The 19629-nt window shown below is 42.1% G+C and overlaps 3 protein-coding genes across 8 annotated transcripts in view; all 3 read left to right on the top strand.

Annotated features, from left to right (window-relative positions):
• The window catches only part of LOC132465813 (protocadherin alpha-C2-like), a 185000-nt gene that overhangs the window by 5973 nt on the left and 159398 nt on the right, over positions 1-19629 (top strand). The window contains exon 1 of one of the 6 annotated variants that reach the window (XM_060062643.1): positions 3993-6537. The exons of 2 other annotated variants lie outside the window; for them this stretch is intronic. In XM_060062643.1, coding sequence (XP_059918626.1) covers positions 4180-6537 — 2358 coding nt within the window. In that variant the 5' untranslated portion in view covers positions 3993-4179. Of the gene's footprint in view, positions 1-3992; positions 6538-10659; positions 13170-13953; positions 16530-16855; positions 19399-19629 lie in introns of those variants that run through there. 3 more of the 6 variants (XM_060062639.1, XM_060062640.1, XM_060062632.1) reach the window with 3 other exon arrangements.
• On the top strand, positions 993-3592 carry LOC132465826 (protocadherin alpha-8-like). Its single transcript, XM_060062663.1, has one exon. The coding sequence runs from the start codon at positions 1190-1192 to the stop codon at positions 3575-3577; it is 2388 nt and encodes a 795-aa protein (XP_059918646.1). The 5' UTR covers positions 993-1189; the 3' UTR covers positions 3578-3592.
• On the top strand, positions 7424-10082 carry LOC132466484 (protocadherin gamma-A11-like). Its single transcript, XM_060063736.1, has one exon. It carries the CDS (start codon positions 7626-7628, stop codon positions 10080-10082), a length of 2457 nt encoding a protein of 818 aa, XP_059919719.1. The 5' UTR covers positions 7424-7625.

Here is a 19629-nt window from a genome sequence, read left to right as displayed (position 1 = left end):
GAATAATCACAACGGCACTCTCCACGGTCCTGACGAAATTCTTTCTGCTATATCTATCGATCGATCGATCGATCGATCGATCGATCGATCGATCGATCGATCTATCTATCTATCTATCTATCTATCTATCTATCTATCTATCTATCTATCTATCTATCTATCTATCTATCTATCTATCTATCTATCTATCTATCTATCTATCTATCTATCTATCTATCTATCTATCTATCTATCTATCTATCTATCTATCTATCTATCTATCTATCTATCTATCTATCTATCTATCTATCTATCTATCTATCTATCTATCTATCTATCTATCTATCTATCTATCTATCTATCTATCTATCTATCTATCTATCTATACATCTATCTATACATCTATCTATCTATCTATCTATCTATCTATCTATCTATACATCTATCTATACATCTATCTATACATCTATCTATACATCTATCTATCTATACATCTATCTATACATCTATCTATCTATGCATCTATGCATCTATGCATCTATACATCTATGCATCTATGCATCTATGCATCTATAGAATTATGCATATTTCTATCCATCCATGTATCTATCTATCGATAGATCGATGTTTTTGTATAGACACATTTCTTTAAATTCTTGAGTTTTGAAGACTCACCCATTCCTATAATGCTAACCGTGCTCTACGTGGTACTGTTTTCGAATGCCATCTATTTAAGTCGGTGTCTATATGCTGCAGTCTATGCTCTATCTATAGGCATTCCCCCGATACGAGCCGTGTACACATTTAACACCGTTATACATATCACGAGTGTGTTAAAGCGTGTCAATATTTGGGGCCACATGTACCCATTCATTATTCGGAATATTCATACAGTGTTCCGTTGTCTCACGGGCCGCTGCAGTGTGTCTGGTGGTCGTGGGGTGGCAGTGTAGCCAGCAAATGAAAACACGGGGTCTCATCACAGCCTCTCGTCATTCATAGCAGTCTACACCCTTGCCATTCTGTAGTTGTTCGGTCGAAACATTCGTTCGTGTTATGTAGGCCATTTATTTGTGAAAAAAACAAAGGCCGTTTTTAAAGATTATTTGACAGAATTGTTTGGATTCAGGAATATGGTGGATACCACTCATTCGAGGGATCGGTTTTAGTTTTATGACTTTGGACTACATTATATTATATTATTCGAATCATGGAACAAAGACGACGGAGTCGGGAGCCATGGAGGCTGCTCCGGTGCCTTAATGCTTTTTTGGTTGCATTGATTTTTGTGTTTCATACTGCCTCTGCACAGGTTCGGTATTCAATATCCGAGGATATTAAACGAGGAAGTATTGTGGGAAACGTCGCGAAGGACTTTGGACTTGATGTAGCTATCTTAAAGGAGAGAGGATTCCGTATCGTTTCTGGCTCGAACGAACTGCATTTTGAGATCAACCAGAACGACGGGAATTTGTATGTGAGCCAGGCTGTGGACCGGGAGAGGATGTGTGAGCGGAGCAGTGTTTGTCTCGTCAATCTGAAAACCGTTCTAGAGAACCCACTGGAAATACACTACGTGTCAGTGGAGGTGGTGGATGTAAATGACCATCCCCCCGTTTTTTCAGAGAAAGTCCAACGTCTTGAAATATCTGAATCTGTATTACCAGGTGCTAAATTTACATTACAGGCTGCACAGGACCAAGATGTTGGGACATATTCTGTCCAACATTACAAACTGAACCAAAATGAACATTTTCGTTTGGAGATCAGGGATAGAGGGAAGGACGGTAAAATACCTATTCTCAATCTGCAGAAGCCACTCGATAGAGAGTCAATGAGTAGTCACATATTACTGTTAACAGCTTTGGATGGGGGGAAACCTCCAAAATCCGGTACTGTACAGATTATAGTGAACGTGTTAGACGTTAATGACAATCACCCAGTTTTTAATAAAGATAGCTACTCCGTTATGTTGAATGAAAACTCAGCTATTGGCACCACCGTGTTACAAGTAAATGCAACGGATCTAGATGAAGGATCCAACGGTGAAGTAATTTATTCGTTTGCTAATCATGTCAACGAACAAATCCGCAAAGTATTTGAAGTTGACGCCAACAAAGGATTCATAATTGTAAAAGATGTGATAGATTTTGAGACAGACGACAGCTACGAGATTGATATACAGGCGTCGGACAGAGGATCCGCTACACTTAAAACAGACAAAAGCGTATTGGTTAAAATAGTTGATCTTAATGATAATGCACCGGAGATTGAAGTGACATCCTTTTCCACTGCTCTCCCCGAGGATTCCAGAATCGGAACTACGGTAGCATTAATCAGTGTAAGTGACAAAGACTCTGGTCTGAATGGGAAAGTAGTTTGTTCTATGACGACAGGTTTGCCTTTTACAATAATGCCATCGTCCCAGGAAAACATGTACTCTGTCGTTACCAAGAGCGCGCTGGATAGAGAGAAGCGATCCCAATACGACGTAACAATTACGGCTAAAGACACCGGTGAGCCAGCACTCACGGCTGACAAGACGATTAGTGTTCTTATATCAGATGTGAACGATAACCATCCGGAGTTTATGATCAGCAAATACGATTTTTATATCAGTGAAAATAACGTGGCGGGCGCCCCAATGTTTTCAGTCAAAGCGGTTGATTCAGATGAGGGTAGCAATGCGCTTGTTTCTTATCGCATTCTCAAACCTGAAGGTGACATTAACAAACTGGCCTCTTTTTTAAATATAAACCCGGAAAATGGCGAGATATTAGCTCTGAAGTCTTTTGATTTCGAAGTGGAGAAAACATTCCAGTTCAAGGTGTGTGCTTCGGATTCAGGAACTCCGTCGCTGAGCAGCAACGCCACAGTCAACGTGTTCATTCTGGATCAGAACGACAACGCGCCCGTTATCTTGTACCCGACCAGCACCAACGGTTCCGCAGAAGGTGTGGAGGACATTCCGCGCAACGTGAACGCGGGTCACTTGGTCACCAAAGTTAGAGCTTATGACGCCGACATTGGATATAACGGATGGTTATTATTTTCCATACAAAAAATTACTGACCACAGTCTCTTTGGTTTGGACCGCTATACTGGACGGATAAGAACACTGCGCTCATTCACAGAGACAGACGAGGCGCAACATAAACTGGTCATACTGGTCAAAGACAATGGAAACGTGTCACTCTCAGCAACAGCTACTGTTGTTGTTAAGCTGGTGGAGCCCAAAGAGGCCATTTCAGCTTCTGATGTGAAGAGTGCAGCGACTGACATTGTGGATAGTGGCGTGACATTTTATTTAATGATAACTCTTGCTTCAGTTTCAACTCTATTTCTTATCAGTATTATTGTGCTGATTGCAATGCAGTGCTCTAAAACAACAGACGTATCCTCCAAGTATTTACCAGAAACCAACTATGACGGAACTCTGTGTCACAGCATCCAGTACAGATCTGGAGAGAAACGCTACATGTTAGTTGGACCCAGAATGAGTATAGGATCTACTATAGTCCCGGGGAGCAATGGGAACACTCTAGTGGTCCCTGACAGGAGGAGCACATATGCGGAGGTAAGAACGATCAAATATTAAATTGTTAGATATTTTTGCTTTTTTTTCCTGACAACAACATGAAATCAGGTCAAACGAAAACAAGCTTTTTCCGCACATTTGATAGGGTTATCAAATTACACATTATACGTTCTTTGCGTCGGTTTTTGACGACAAATTCGTTTGAAGAATATCTCTTTATTGTCACAGATATTATCTTGTCACCCAAAATAGTTATCTATAGGCCTATTTGATTTAATCCTACGAAGATTTGTGTTCATTAAAAAAAACGAATTTTATTTAGTGTTTAGTTTGTCTTTGTCTCAGTGTTTACCAGACAGTTAAGGCCTTTACATATTTCACCTTTAGAAAGTGCTGGTAATGTTTCTCTGAATCGCTTGGTGTCAGTATAGATTTAGAAAATATCGTCTTGTGAACGACCACCCTCTGCCTGTAAGCCCGCCTCCATAACCCATTCCGTTTACAATATCAGTGAAGCTGCAGCTTTCCCTGGATACTACTACATTGTTATAACATGATAGCTGTGGACAATATCGAAGCTTTTCAAATGGCAAAATGAGAATCGATTCAATTCCATTACAATTTTCTCCGACTTAGTATTTTTCATTTTTTTTTGTCAAATCATGGAACAAAGAGGGTGTGTAGCCGCGCGCCTCAGACAATGGCGATGGCTCGTCTGCATGCTTCTGCTGTTATGGACCGTGGCCTCGGCGCAAATACGATATTCCATTTCTGAGGAGGTTAAAGAAGGGACCGTGGTTGGAAATATAGCCAAGGATTTGGGACTCGATACGAAAACACTGAAACACAGATCGTTTCGTATTGTGACTGGTTCTACAGACTCCCTGTTTCGGGTAAATCTGGACGACGGAATATTGTACGTGGATCGCCAATTAGACCGAGAGGAGATATGCGGACAGATCAGCGCTTGTGTGATCAACTTGAAAACCGTTTTAGAAACCCCACTTGAAATTCATTATGTATCGGTAGAGATTCTGGACCTGAACGACCATTCCCCCACCTTCCCGGAGAAAGAGACTAGATTAGAAATCTTTGAGTCAGCGCTACCCGGCGCTCGGTTTCAACTGCAGGCGGCCCATGATCTGGACAGTGGCGTTCACTCTATCAAACAATATAAACTCAGCTCTAATGAACATTTTCGTTTAGAGGTGAACGATAGAGGGGAGGATGGAATTATCCCTATTTTACATTTACAAAAACAGTTAGATAGAGAAACCATGGGAAGCCATCAATTACTGCTTACTGCCATGGACGGAGGAAAGCCTTCTCGATCAACTGCTATCGATATTCTTGTTGACGTCTTAGATGTGAACGACAATTTGCCCGTTTTCACACGAGACTCCTATACTGCAGAATTAAAAGAGAATTCTCCTATTGGTACGACAGTTTTACAAGTAAACGCCACTGACCTCGACCTAGGTTTAAACGGGGAAGTGGTTTATGCATATGGTAGCAACGTCAAAGAAAAGATACGGAATCTATTTGATGTAGATATTAATACAGGTGAGATCGTTGTGAAAGGAGTCATTGATTATGAAGAAAAAGATAGATATCAGATAGATATAAAAGCATCTGACAAGGGAACAGTTCCCTTGACAACTGACAAAAGTGTAATTATAAAAATAGTAGACTTAAACGACAATGCCCCGGAGATTGAATTAACGTCATTTTCTAGCGCAATACCAGAGGACTCCCGACCAGGAACCACGGTGGCTTTGATTAGCGTTAACGACCGGGATTCAGGGGTCAATGGGAAAGTAATTTGTTCTATTAAGAACAAAGTTCCATTCGAACTGACCACATCGTTGCAGGATAACATGTACTCTGTGGTCACCAAATCCCTCTTAGACAGAGAGTGGGAGTCTCACTATGACATTGCAATCCTGGCCAAGGATGGAGGGGATCCGTCATTATCATCAGAAAAAAACATTAGAATCGATGTGTCAGATGTGAATGACAACAGCCCCGATTTTTTAATCAGCCCTTATACATTCTATGTTGCTGAAAATAATAACCCCGGAGCTTTGGTATTTTCGGTAAGGGCATCTGACCGCGATATGGGAGACAATGCTCTAATTTCATATAGCATTTTCAAAGATGAAGTTCAACATAACAAGCTCACATCCACTCTAAACATTATTCCTGAAAGCGGGGACATTTTTGCACTTAGAAGCTTTGACTTTGAAAGTGTAAAAACCTTCAGATTTCAAGTGATTGCCCGAGACTCTGGAAGTCATTCACTTAGCAAAAACGTCACTGTGAACGTGTTCGTCTTGGACCAGAACGACAACCCTCCAGTTATCTTACATCCGCTCAGCTCTAACGGATCTGCTGAAGGAGCAGAGGAGGTTCCTCGCAATGTTCCTGCAGGCTACCAGGTGACTAAAGTGAGAGCCTACGATGCTGACATAGGATACAACGGCTGGCTGTTATTCTCACTACAGGAAGTGAGTGACCACAGTCTCTTTGGTTTGGACCGCTATACTGGACGGATAAGAACACTGCGCTCATTCACAGAGACAGACGAGGCTCAACATAAACTGGTCATACTGGTCAAAGACAATGGAAACGTGTCACTTTCAGCAACAGCTACAGTGGTTGTCAAGCTGGTGGAGCCTAAAGAGGCCATTTCAGCTTCTGATGTGAAAAGTGCAGTGACAGACATTGGGGATAGTGGCGTGACATTTTATTTAATGATAACTCTGGCTTCAGTTTCAACTCTTTTTCTCATAAGTATTATTGTGCTGATTGCAATGCAGTGCTCTAAAACCACGGACGTATCCTCCAAGTATTTACCTGAAACCAACTATGATGGAACTCTGTGTCACAGCATCCAGTACAGATCTGGAGAGAAACGCTACATGTTAGTTGGACCCAGAATGAGTATAGGATCTACTATAGTCCCGGGGAGCAATGGGAACACTCTAGTGGTCCCTGACAGGAGGAGCACATCTGCTGAGGTAAGGAATGACATATATGTGTAATTTACGTAATTCATGGTTGCTCGCCTTTGAATATAAACCGATATTTATTCATAAAGCATAAAACGTATCACAAGGTCTAAGTTGTTTCAGTCACATCTACAAAGTATTGTTTTAAAAAAGCTTTCAAACATGTAGGCTACTGAAAGTGTACATTTCTAAAAATGTGGAATCCAATACAATAGATGTTTAATACGAGATGTATTCGCTCTTGTTGCTATTAAGACATGCATCTTCGTACCCCTGCATACTTAATACATTATATTTCCTTACTGGAGGTATCACCTTTGCAACGTCATGCCTGTCCGTGGAGGTGGTGGTGAAGATAGGGCAGGTGGTGGTGGTGGTTATGGGGGTGGTGGTGTAGGAGCAAATGGTGGTGGTGGTGCAAAGGTAGTGGAGGAGGTGCTCGAGGTGGGGGTGGTTGTGGTGATGGTAGTGGAGTTGGTTGTTAAAGGGTGATAGCGTTGGTGGTTGAGGGGGTGGTGGTGTTGGTGTTGGTGTTGGACTTGGAGGGAGGGGGGGATGATGGTGTTTCACCAGTCTGACATTTAAAGATACTTGTTATTGCGACTGGATGTTTCTGAAAATTAGAAAATACACTTTTAATTTAGATTTTGTCCATTCATGTTCAATTGAATATGCTGTGTTCCAATGTCACAACAACATGATATCTTTGTTAATTTATACACAGTTTATTCGGCTTAAGGTTCTCTATGTTATCCCCAAAATTTGGTAGCCATAGCATACTGCAATGAGTTTTCTGTAACAATCACTTTGACCGCGATTGAAAGGATGTCTTTTACTTTAACATCGCGAGGTGGCACTGCTCTACTATATAAACCTTGCTCAGTTTGGTCATCATTGGGAGGAGACCGCCTCTCCCGTGTTCAGCGATACACAATGCTGTGATTACAGGGGTAGTAGCCTACTCCGAATGTTAAAACTGTTTAGAGTAGGCCTTTATATCATCGCCCTTGTTGCAGCTGTGCTAGATCTAACCTAATAGGGATATAATTGCACTGTTTTTAAATATACGTTTTCGGTATTCGTGATTCAATTGCATTATGGAACAAAAAGGACGCCATCCATGGCGACAAAGAAGACCGTTTGCTTTCTTTGTGTTCGCATTCACGATGCTTCTTGCGGAGACATCCGGCCAGATCAAATATTCTATATTTGAAGAAATTAAAGAAGGGACCGCAGTAGGGAATATCGCTAAGGACCTCGGACTGGATCGGAACATCTTGAAACAGAGGAGATTTCGCATTGTATCGAGTGCTACCGAGCCCCTTTTCCTGGTAAATCAAAACGATGGCATTTTATACGTGAACCAGAGCATAGATCGCGAGAAAATTTGCGACCGGGTCAGTGTTTGTTTGATTAATCTCAAAAGCGTGCTGGAAAACCCTCTCGAGATTCATTATGTCGCAGTGGAAGTGTTGGATGTAAATGACCACTCGCCACTTTTTCCAGAGGAAAAGAAAACAATAGAGATTTCAGAGTCATCCTTACCAGGAGCAAGGTTCCAATTACACGCTGCCTGGGACCCAGATGGGGGGATACATTCTGTTCAACATTATATGCTCAGTGCAAATAATCATTTTAGGTTGGAGGTGAAAGATCGCGGGAAGGAGGGTAAAGTTCCTATTTTGTATTTGCAAAGCCCGCTTGACAGAGAAAAATCTAGTTTTCATAATCTATTACTTACGGCAACGGACGGTGGGAAGCCTGCCAGAACAGGGACGGTGGAAATACACATTGATGTGTTAGATGTGAACGATAATATGCCTGTTTTCACAAAGGAGGAGTATTCTGCGTCTTTGAACGAAAACTCCCCGATTGGCACCACAGTCCTTCAAGTAAATGCCACGGATTTAGATGATGGCTTGAACGGCGAAGTTATATATTCGTTTGGTAACGTCAAAAATAAGGTCCGAGAAGTGTTCGCCGTTGATCAGATGACAGGCGAAATAACAGTGAAAGGCAGTATGGACTATGAAATTGAGGACAGTTATGAGATTGATATTCAAGCATCTGACAGAGGAGCTGTACCATTCAGAACGGATAAAAGCGTCAGCATTCAGGTTGTGGACCAAAATGACAATGCACCAGAAATTGACGTGACCTCGTTGTCTAACACAATTTCCGAGGATTCTAGACCAGGAACCACGGTAGCATTAATAAGCATAATGGATTTAGATTCCGGAATCAACGGAAAAGTTACGAGCCTTGTAAGCGGCGATGTGCCTTTCACACTCGCACCTTCCATTCAGGACAACATGTACGCGGTGGTCACAAAGTCCCCGCTGGACAGAGAGAAGCAGCCGTTCTACGACTTAACAATAGTTGCCAAAGACGCAGGGAATCCACCCTTGTCCTCTGAGCTTACATTAACAATCGCTGTCTCAGACGTCAATGATAACAAACCTGAATTTTCCCGAAACCTTTATACGTTCTACCTTAATGAGAATAACGCCCAGGGGACATCGTTGTTTTCCGTGACGGCGACGGATCGCGACGAAGGAGAAAACGCAGTTATTACGTACCATATCATAAGAGACGATAGCACTGACAGTAAGATAAAACCAATTCTAAACATTAACCCCGAAAATGGAGATATACAGGCGCTTCAAAGTTTCGATTTTGAAAAACTGAAAATGTTCAAATTCCTCGTTCTTGCCTCGGACGGAGGGATCCCAAAAATGAACAGCAACGTCACAGTCAACGTGTTCATTTTGGATCAGAACGACAACGCTCCAGTTATCTTGTATCCACTCAGCTCCAATGGTTCTGCTGAGGGCGTTGAGGAGACGGCGAGTAACATGAAAGCAGGCCACCTGGTGACTAAAGTGAGAGCCTATGATGCCGATGTGGGATATAACGGCTGGCTTTTGTTCTCTTTCGAGTTGGTTACGGACCACAGTCTCTTTGGTTTGGACCGCTATACTGGACGGATAAGAACACTGCGCTCATTCACAGAGACAGACGAGGCTCAACATAAACTGGTCATACTGGTCAAAGACAATGGGAACGTGTCACTATCAGCAACAGCTACTGTCTTTGTCAAGCTTGTGGAGCCCAAAGAGGCCATTTCAGCTTCTGATGTGAAAAGTGTTTCAAAGGCCGACGATGAGAGCAATGTCACTTTTTATCTGATGATAACTCTGGGCTCCGTCTCTGCTCTCTTCATTGCCAGCATCATCATGTTGGTTGTGATGCAATGCTCCAAACCAAGGGAACTTAGCGCTGCCAAATATTTACAAGAAACCAACTATGATGGAACTCTGTGTCACAGCATCCAGTACAGATCTGGAGAGAAACGCTACATGTTAGTTGGACCCAGAATGAGTATAGGATCTACTATAGTCCCGGGGAGCAATGGGAACACTCTAGTGGTACCTGACAGGAGGAGTACATCTACAGAGGTAAGATTAACTTCAGTCTTTAGTGTTTTACTTTTGCCAGGAAAGTACGTTTTTAACATGAACATTTTAATTGAATTGTATCTTCCATATGGTTAATATATTGATGGGAGTGTGTGTTCCAAATGTGATACGCATTCGACTCAGAATCCTCGCCTTGTCTTGTCGCTGTCCATGGTGCTAGAGGAGACCGCTGCCGTCCATGATGTCCAAGCGGTATTGCGGTTCTGCTAAACGTCGTTCATAAACCTATTGGCTTCAGAAAACTCGACTCCAAACTGCATTAATTTTTAAGAGGATATGCTTAAATATATTTTATCCATACCATTGTACTGTTTGAACTGTTTGAACATAAAGACATATTATTTATTAAGATTACGTTTTATTATGGGAAATATATTATTTCCTATAACAAAATGCATGTATCAAAATAATAGTAAACATGTGATTATAAATTCAATCATTATACATTAATTATGAATATTATTATTATTATTATTATTATTATTATAGGCCTACTTATGAGTCGTAGCTGCACCAGTGTTGTCTGAATATATACGAATCACGAGTCTCTGTTACCCAATGTTAGAATGGCGTTGCACGTGAATGATCACTGGGTGTCAGTATACGAGTACAAATGTAGTAACCCTTTGTTAGAAAGAGGGGTCCACCCCTCTGCAGCGCCTGCACGGACTAGGTGGAAATAGGAACCGATGGCTATAGGGTTCAATCTGACGGTGGAAATATTATCATGACCTACTAGAGATCGAGTGGATTACTTTTTCGTTGATCTCATATATCCTAAATTCACCTTTGACGATGTTCAAATGGAAGGATTGGACCATTATGGAGAAAAATGAACACCCGACAAGCATCGCTTATGCCGTCGGTTTTCTCTTACTTTTGTTTAGCAACGTTTCGGCGCAGATCCGCTATTCCATAACCGAGGAAGTCAAAAAAGGAACGGTGGTTGGAAATATCGCAAAGGATTTGGGACTGGATACTAATTCATTGAAGGAGAGAGGATGTCGAATCGTGCCCGGGTCTACGGAGTCTCTGTTCCAGGTCAACCAGCACGATGGTTTATTGTATGTCAAGGAAATCATTGACAGAGAGACCGTGTGCGAACGAACCAGTCCTTGCTTGATCAATCTGAAAACTGTTCTGGATAATCCTCTTGAGATTCATTATGTTGTTGTCGAGGTGTTAGATGTGAACGACCACTCTCCCAGCTTCTCGGAGAAGGTGGCACGTTTGGAGATTTCTGAATCGGGTCTGCCAGGATTACGAATTCAACTCCAAGCCGCTCGCGACGCGGACGTTGGCCAGTTTGCAGTTCAAGAATATAAACTGAGCCACAACGACCACTTCCGTTTAGAAATTAAAGATCGTGGAAAAGACGGTAAAATACCCGTGTTGAATCTGCTAAGGCCGCTTGATAGGGAGACAAAGGCCAGTCATAGATTACTTCTTACTGCCATCGATGGTGGAAAACCGCCGAGATCAGGTTCAGTTCAAATCCTAGTGGATGTTTTAGACATAAATGATAATATGCCAGTTTTTACCAAAGACGTTTATGCTGTTCATTTGAAAGAAAATTCCCCTTTGGGCACAACAGTAATACAAATAAATGCCACGGATTTAGACGATGGTTCGAACGGAGAAGTCATATATTCCTTCGGTAATAACGTGGACCGCAAAATACTAGATATTTTCCGTATAGATCCAACTACAGGTGAAATTATTGTGCAGGGTTTACTAGATTTCGAAACGGCAGAGAGCTATGATATTGATGTACAGGCATCAGATAAAGGATCGGCTCAATTCAAGACGGACAAAAGTGTATTGATTAATATTGTTGATTTGAACGATAATGTGCCAGAAATAGAGGTAACCTCTTTTTCAAGGGCTGTTGCGGAAGATGCTCGACTAGGAACGACTGTTGCATTAATAAGCGTGTATGATCTAGATTCTGGTAACAACGGAAAAGTCGTTTGCTCTTTAAGTGATGACATTCCTTTCACGTTATCACCTTCTACTCAAGACAAAATGTATTCGTTGGTCACAAAATCCCCTTTAGACAGAGAGAAGCAGTCTGGATACAATGTTAGAATTATTGCCAGCGACTCAGGAGTGCCAATGCTATCTTCAGAAAAATATATACACATTGTAGTATCAGATGTAAACGACAATAGTCCTACTTTTCCATTAAGTCATTACACATTCTATATCACTGAAAACAACAACCCAAGTGCTTCCCTTTTTTCGGTCAGAGCCTCTGACCCAGACGAAGATTCAAATTCCCTCATTTCATATCATATACCAAGAGAGGAAAGGGACCATTCGTCCTTTCTTAACATCAACCATGAAAGCGGCGTTATAGTGGCCCACAAAAGCTTTGATTTTGAAACTCTTAAAACGTTCCAATTTCACGTTGTTGCCACCGACGGGGGAACTAACTCCCGAAGCAGCAACGTCACTGTTCATGTGTTCATTCTGGATGATAACGACAACCCTCCGGTAATCTTACATCCGGTCAGCTCTAACGGTTCTGCTGAGGGAGTAGAGGAGGTTCCTCGCAATGTTCCTGCAGGCCACCTGGTGACTAAAGTGAGAGCCTACGATGCTGACATAGGATACAACGGCTGGCTATTATTCTCCCTACAGGAAGTGAGTGACCAAACTCTCTTTGGTCTGGACCGCTATACTGGACGGATAAGAACACTGCGCTCCTTCACAGAGACAGACGAGGCTCAACATAAACTGGTCATACTGGTCAAAGACAATGGGAACGTGTCACTCTCAGCAACAGCTACTGTGGTTGTCAAGCTGGGGGAGCCCAAAGAGGCCATTTCAGCTTCTGATGTGAAAAGTGTTTCAAAGGCAGAAGATGAGAGCAATGTGACTTTTTATCTGATGATAACTCTGGGCTCTGTCTCTGCACTCTTCATCGCCAGCATCATCATGTTGGTCGTGATGCAATGCTCAAAACCAAGGGAACTTAGTGCTGCCAAGTACCTACAAGAAACCAACTATGATGGAACTCTGTGTCACAGCATCCAGTACAGATCTGGAGAGAAACGCTACATGTTAGTTGGACCCAGAATGAGTATAGGATCTACTATAGTCCCGGGGAGCAATGGGAACACCCTAGTGGTCCCTGACAGGAGGAGTACATTGGCTGAGGTAAGATCAATGAGATATTGAATTGTTTGATTGTGGTGCTTATTTTGATGACGTGAATAATTAAACCTGAAATGAGCATAGCATCTAACATAGCAATAACATAGGGCAGCAATGGGAATACTTTGTGGTTTCACAGACCAGACATGCTTCTGAAGCTCTAAGAAGACTGTTGTTGTTATCATCATCATATAAATTCTGCAAAATCTCAAAATATAAAACTTTGAACATTCATAGGTTCATTTCGGTACTTCGATTTTGCGTTTTGAATAATCACATCATCACAACTCTCCATGGTCCTGACAAAGGTCTTTCTGATATCGATATAGCTATCTATCTATACATCTAAATAATTATAAAAAAAATTCTATCTGTCTATGTATCTATCTATCTATCTATCTATCTATCTATATTTTTGTATCCATAAGTTTCATTAAATTCTTGAGTTTTGAAGACTCACCCATGCCTATAATGCATAACCGTGCTCTCTGTACTGTTTTCGAATGCCATCTATTTAAGTCGGTATCTATATGCTGCAGTCTATGCTCTATCTATAGGCATTCCCCTGATACGAGCCATGTACACACTTAAGACTGTTATACATATCACGGATGTGTTAAAGCCATGTCAATATTTGGTGCCACATGTACGTACCCATTCAATATTTTGAATATTCATACAGTGTATCCGTTGACACACGGGGAACTGCAGTGTGTCTGGTGGTCGTGGGGTGGCAGTGTAGCCTGCAAATGAAAACAAGGGGTCTCATCACAGCCTCTCGTCATTCATAGCCGCCCACCCCCTTGCCATTCTGTAGTTGTTTAGGTCGAAGCATTTGTTCGTGTGATCTCCAGGCTATTTATTTGCGAGAAAAACAACAGCCGTTTTAAAAGATTATTTGACCGAATCGTTTGAATTCAGGAATATGGTGGATACCACTCATTCGAGGGATCGGTTTTAGTTGTAAGACTTTGGACTACATTAGATTGTATTAATCGAACGATGGAACAAAGACGACGGGAGCCATGGAGGCTGCTCCGGCGCCTCGATGCTTTTTTGGTCACGTTGGTTTTTATTTTTCATAGTGCCTCTGCACAGGTTCGGTATTCCATATCCGAGGATATTAAACGAGGAAGCATTGTGGGAAACGTCGCGAAGGACCTTGGACTTGATGTAGCTATCTTAAAGCAGAGAGGATTCCGTATTGTTTCTGGCTCGAACGAACCGCATTTTGAGATCAACCAGAACGACGGGAATTTGCATGTGAGCCAGGCTGTGGACCGGGAGAGGATGTGTGAGCGGAGCAGTGTTTGTCTCGTCAATCTGAAAACTGTTCTAGAGAACCCACTGGAAATACACTACGTGTCAGTGGAGGTGGTGGATGTAAATGACCATGCTCCCTTTTTTTCAGAGAAAGTCAGACGCCTTGAAATATCAGAATCTTTGTTACCTGGCACAAGATTTCAACTACAAGCTGCGCAGGACCAAGATGTTGGGGCAAATTCTGTCCAACAGTACAAACTGAACCAAAATGAACATTTTCGTTTGGAGATCAGGGATAGAGGGAAGGACGGTAAAATACCTATTCTTAATCTGCAGAAGCCACTTGATAGAGAGTCACTGAGTAGTCACAGATTGCTGCTAACTGCTTTGGACGGAGGGAAACCTCCACGGTCCGGTACGATACAGATAATAGTAGACGTTTTAGATGTCAATGATAATTTGCCGGTTTTTACTAAAGAAAGCTACTCCGTCATGTTAAGCGAAAACTCACCTATTGGCACCACTGTTATACAAGTAAACGCTACGGATCTAGATGAAGGATCCAACGGTGAAGTAATTTATTCACTCGGAAGTAATGTTAATGACCAAATACGAAAACTGTTTGAAGTTGATGCCAACAAAGGATTCATAATTGTGAAAGGCATGATCGATTTTGAGAGAGACGACAGCTACGAGATTGATATACAGGCGTCGGACAGAGGACCCGCTCCACTTACAACTGACAAAAGCGTGGTGGTAAAAATAGTTGATCTTAATGATAATGCACCGGAGATTGAAGTGACATCTTTTTCCACTGCTCTCCCCGAGGATTCCAGAATCGGGACTACGGTAGCATTAATCAGTGTAAGTGACAAGGACTCTGGTCTGAATGGGAAAGTAGTTTGTTCTATGACGGCAGGTTTACCTTTTACAATAATGCCATCGTCCCAGGAAAACATGTACTCCGTCGTTACCAAGAGCACGCTGGATAGAGAGAAGCGATCCCAATACGACATAACAATTACGGCTAAAGACACCGGTGAGCCAGCACTCACGGCTGACAAGACGATTAGTGTTCTTATATCAGATGTGAACGATAACCATCCGGAGTTTATAGTCAGCAAATACGATTTTTATATCAGTGAAAATAACGTGGCGGGTGCCCCAATGTTTTCAGTCAAAGCGGTTGATTCAGATGAGGGTAGCAATGCGCTTGTTTCTTATCGCATTCTCAAACCTGAAGGTGACATTAACAAACTGGCCTCTTTTTTCAATATAAACCCGGAAAATGGCGAGATATTAGCTCTGAAGGCTTTTGATTTTGAAGTGGAGAAAACATTCCAGTTCAAGGTGTGTGCCTCGGATTCTGGAACTCCGTCGCTGAGCAGCAACGCCACAGTCAACGTGTTCATTCTGGATCAGAACGACAACGCGCCCGTTATCTTGTACCCGACCAGCACCAACGGTTCCGCAGAAGGTGTAGAGGACCTTCCGCGCAACGTGAACGCGGGTCACTTAGTCACCAAAGTTAGAGCTTATGACGCTGACATTGGATATAACGGATGGTTATTATTTTCCATACAACAAATTACTGACCACAGTCTCTTTGGTCTGGACCGCTATACTGGACGGATAAGAACACTGCGCTCATTCACAGAGACAGACGAGGCTCAACATAAACTGGTCATACTGGTCAAAGACAATGGAAACGTGTCACTCTCAGCAACAGCTACTGTGGTTGTCAAGCTGGTGGAGCCCAAAGAGGCCATTTCAGCTTCTGATGTGAAAAGTGCAGCGACTGACATTGGGGATAGTGGCGTGACATTTTATTTAATGATAACTCTGGCTTCAGTTTCAACTCTTTTCCTCATCAGTATTATTGTGCTGATTGCAATGCAGTGCTCTAAAACCACGGACGTATCCTCCAAGTATTTACCAGAAACAAACTATGACGGAACTCTTTGTCACAGCATCCAGTACAGATCTGGAGAGAAACGCTACATGTTAGTTGGACCCAGAATGAGTATAGGATCTACTATAGTCCCGGGGAGCAATGGGAACACTCTAGTGGTCCCTGACAGGAGGAGCACATCTGCAGAGGTAAGCCAAATCAAATATGACAATTCGAATTTAGGGATTTGAAAGTATTACAATCGTGTTTGATGTTGTAGTGCAAAGTGGTTCATATTCTCTCTATATACCGATTGCTGTCCTTGGTCCTGAAAAACATTTCGACGTATATGGACTACATTGCGATGTATTTTACTTCTTATGCTTTCAATTAATTCGCTTTTTAACTCTCGCCCCTCTACCAAATACGTTTATCCGTGCATTGGTAGTGCAATAACAAATCCTGTCAGCGGGTGTCAGTATATTACAAGCAGATAATGTTTTGTGAAGCTGTTCCCAGCAGCCGATAGTCCCACCCATTGATGGTTTGGATATTCCTTGCAGCCACAAAATCGTTGCTTTCGGCATGCAAGCAAGACCTTGTCTCCATAGAATGTCTCTTCCTTTTTTGAATTAAAAAAGGATTTTGTCAAGGACCATGTTGACCTATTTGTGATTCTACAATACATTTTGCTGGGATTTGAAGATTCTGGTTTCGCTCACAATGGAACAAAGAGCACCGCAGTCGTGGAGGGAGAAATGGCGATGGGTCGTCTTTATGCTCTCCACGTTCGCTCTTCGGAACGTTGCTTCAACAGATACCAAATATTCTATTGCCGAAGAGGTAAAAGAAGGGACGCTTGTTGGAAATATTGCCAAGGATTTAGGGCTCGATGTACACACACTGAAGGGCAGAGGATATCGCATCGTCTCTGGATCCACAGATTCTCCGTTTCATTTGAATCCGGACGATGGCATATTGTATGTCTCCCGAAAAATTGACAGAGAGGAGCTATGTGAACGTATCAAGGTGTGTTTGCTCGAATTGAAAACCGTCTTGGAGAATCCGCTTGAGATCCACTATATAGTAGTGGAGGTTTTAGATGTAAACGACCACGCTCCCGGATTTCCTGAAAAGGAGAAGTTGTTTAATATTTCTGAATCTGCTTTACCGGGAACACGATTTCAGTTGCAAGCTGCACGTGACGCCGACAGTGGAATATTATCCGTGCAACAGTATAAAATAAGTCAGAATGAACATTTTCGTTTGGAGGTAAAAGACCGCGGTGAGAACCGCAAAACGCCAATTTTAATTCTCCAAAAGCAGCTGGATAGAGAATCAGTTAAAAACTATGCCCTACTTCTGACAGCAATTGATGGAGGTAAACCTCCAAAGACAGGTGACATGAAAATAAATATTGATGTATCTGATGTCAATGATAACCCACCTGTGTTTACGAAGGAAGCATACTCCTTACAACTAAAGGAAAATACCCCGATAGGTACTACTATTATACAAGTTAATGCGACAGACCTGGACGATGGTGTTAATGCAGAAGTTGTATACTCATTTGGTAATGATGTCGATGGAGATGTGCGTGAATATTTTAGTCTGAATTCATTGACAGGACAAATAACCATTTCGGGAATTCTCGATTTTGAAGAGCGTAACAGATATGACATTGATATCCAGGCATCAGACAAAGGGGTGAATGCATTGACAACCGACAAAAGTGTCATTATTAATATAATTGACCTTAATGACAATGCACCCGAGATAGAAGTGACGTCTTTTTCCAAAGCCCTTCCAGAAGATTCTAAACCTGGAACAACAGTGGCATTAATCACAGTAAAAGACCTAGACTCAGGTGTAAATGGAAAAGTAATGTGTTCTATAAAACAAGATGTTCCATTTACACTGACTCGATCTTCAAAAAATAATATGTATTCTGTAGTAACGAAAACTCATATAGATCGCGAAAAAAAATCACAATACGATCTTATTATATTTGCCAAAGACGCAGGTGAGCCATCCTTGTCCTCTGAAAAGACTATCCGGATCGATATATCAGATGTGAACGACAACAGCCCCCAGTTTCTTCTGAGTCCGTATACTTTCTATCTTACTGAGAACAATTCTCCTGGAGACTCCATATTCAAAGTGCAGGCGACAGATCAAGACGAGGGGAATAACGCACTTATCTCCTACCGTATTTTTAGAGGCGGAGACAATTTGTTATCTTCCTTTCTCAACATTAACCCAGTAAACGGAGATATCTCGGCTTTAAAGAGTTTTGATTTTGAAAAGTTTAAAACGTTTAGATTCCACGTTGTAGCAACTGACTCTGGAAGTCCGTCTTTAAGCAGTAACGTTTCAGTGAATGTGTTTCTTCTGGACCAGAACGACAACCCTCCGGTTATCTTACATCCGCTCAGCTCTAACGGCTCTGCTGAAGGAGTAGAGGAGGTTCCTCGCAATGTTCCTGCAGGCCACCTGGTGACTAAAGTGAGAGCCTACGATGCTGATATAGGATACAACGGCTGGCTATTATTCTCACTACAGGAAGTGAGTGACCACAGTCTCTTTGGTCTGGACCGCTATACTGGACGGATAAGAACACTGCGGTCATTAACAGAGACAGACGTGGCTCAACAGAAACTGGTCATACTGGTCAAAGACAATGGGAACGTGTCACTTTCAGCAACAGCGACTGTGGTTGTCAAGCTGGTGGAGCCCAAAGAGGCCATTTCAGCTTCTGATGTGAAAAGTGCAGCGACTGACATTGGGGACAGTGGCGTGACATTTTATTTAATGATAACTCTGGCTTCAGTTTCAACTCTTTTTCTTATCAGTATTATTGTGCTGATTGCAATGCAGTGCTCTAAAACCACGGACGCATCCTCCAAGTACTTACCAGAAACAAACTACGATGGAACTCTGTGTCACAGCATCCAGTACAGATCTGGAGAGAAACGCTACATGTTAGTTGGACCCAGAATGAGTATAGGATCTACTATAGTCCCGGGGAGCAATGGGAACACTCTAGTGGTCCCTGACAGGAGGAGTACATCTGCAGAGGTAAGAAACAACAATAACACACATTTTATTGTGTTAGTTTCTCCCCTTACATTTTGGTCCAGTGCATCTTTCATTATTTTAATTTAAGCCTTTTCAAAGATAATTCCAAGGAACTAACTGTATTATTTTTGTTATTGTCGGAAATCCCAAAATAACCATCGCTGTTCGTGGTGCTGAAAAATACATGTTTCAATCATTACTATTTGATTGTAACTATTGATCAATTAAAAC

This window comes from Gadus macrocephalus, chromosome 10 (assembly GCF_031168955.1).
Source record: "Gadus macrocephalus chromosome 10, ASM3116895v1".
Taxonomy (NCBI): Eukaryota; Metazoa; Chordata; class Actinopteri; order Gadiformes; family Gadidae; genus Gadus; species Gadus macrocephalus.
This window is presented reverse-complemented; position numbering and strand designations above follow the sequence as displayed.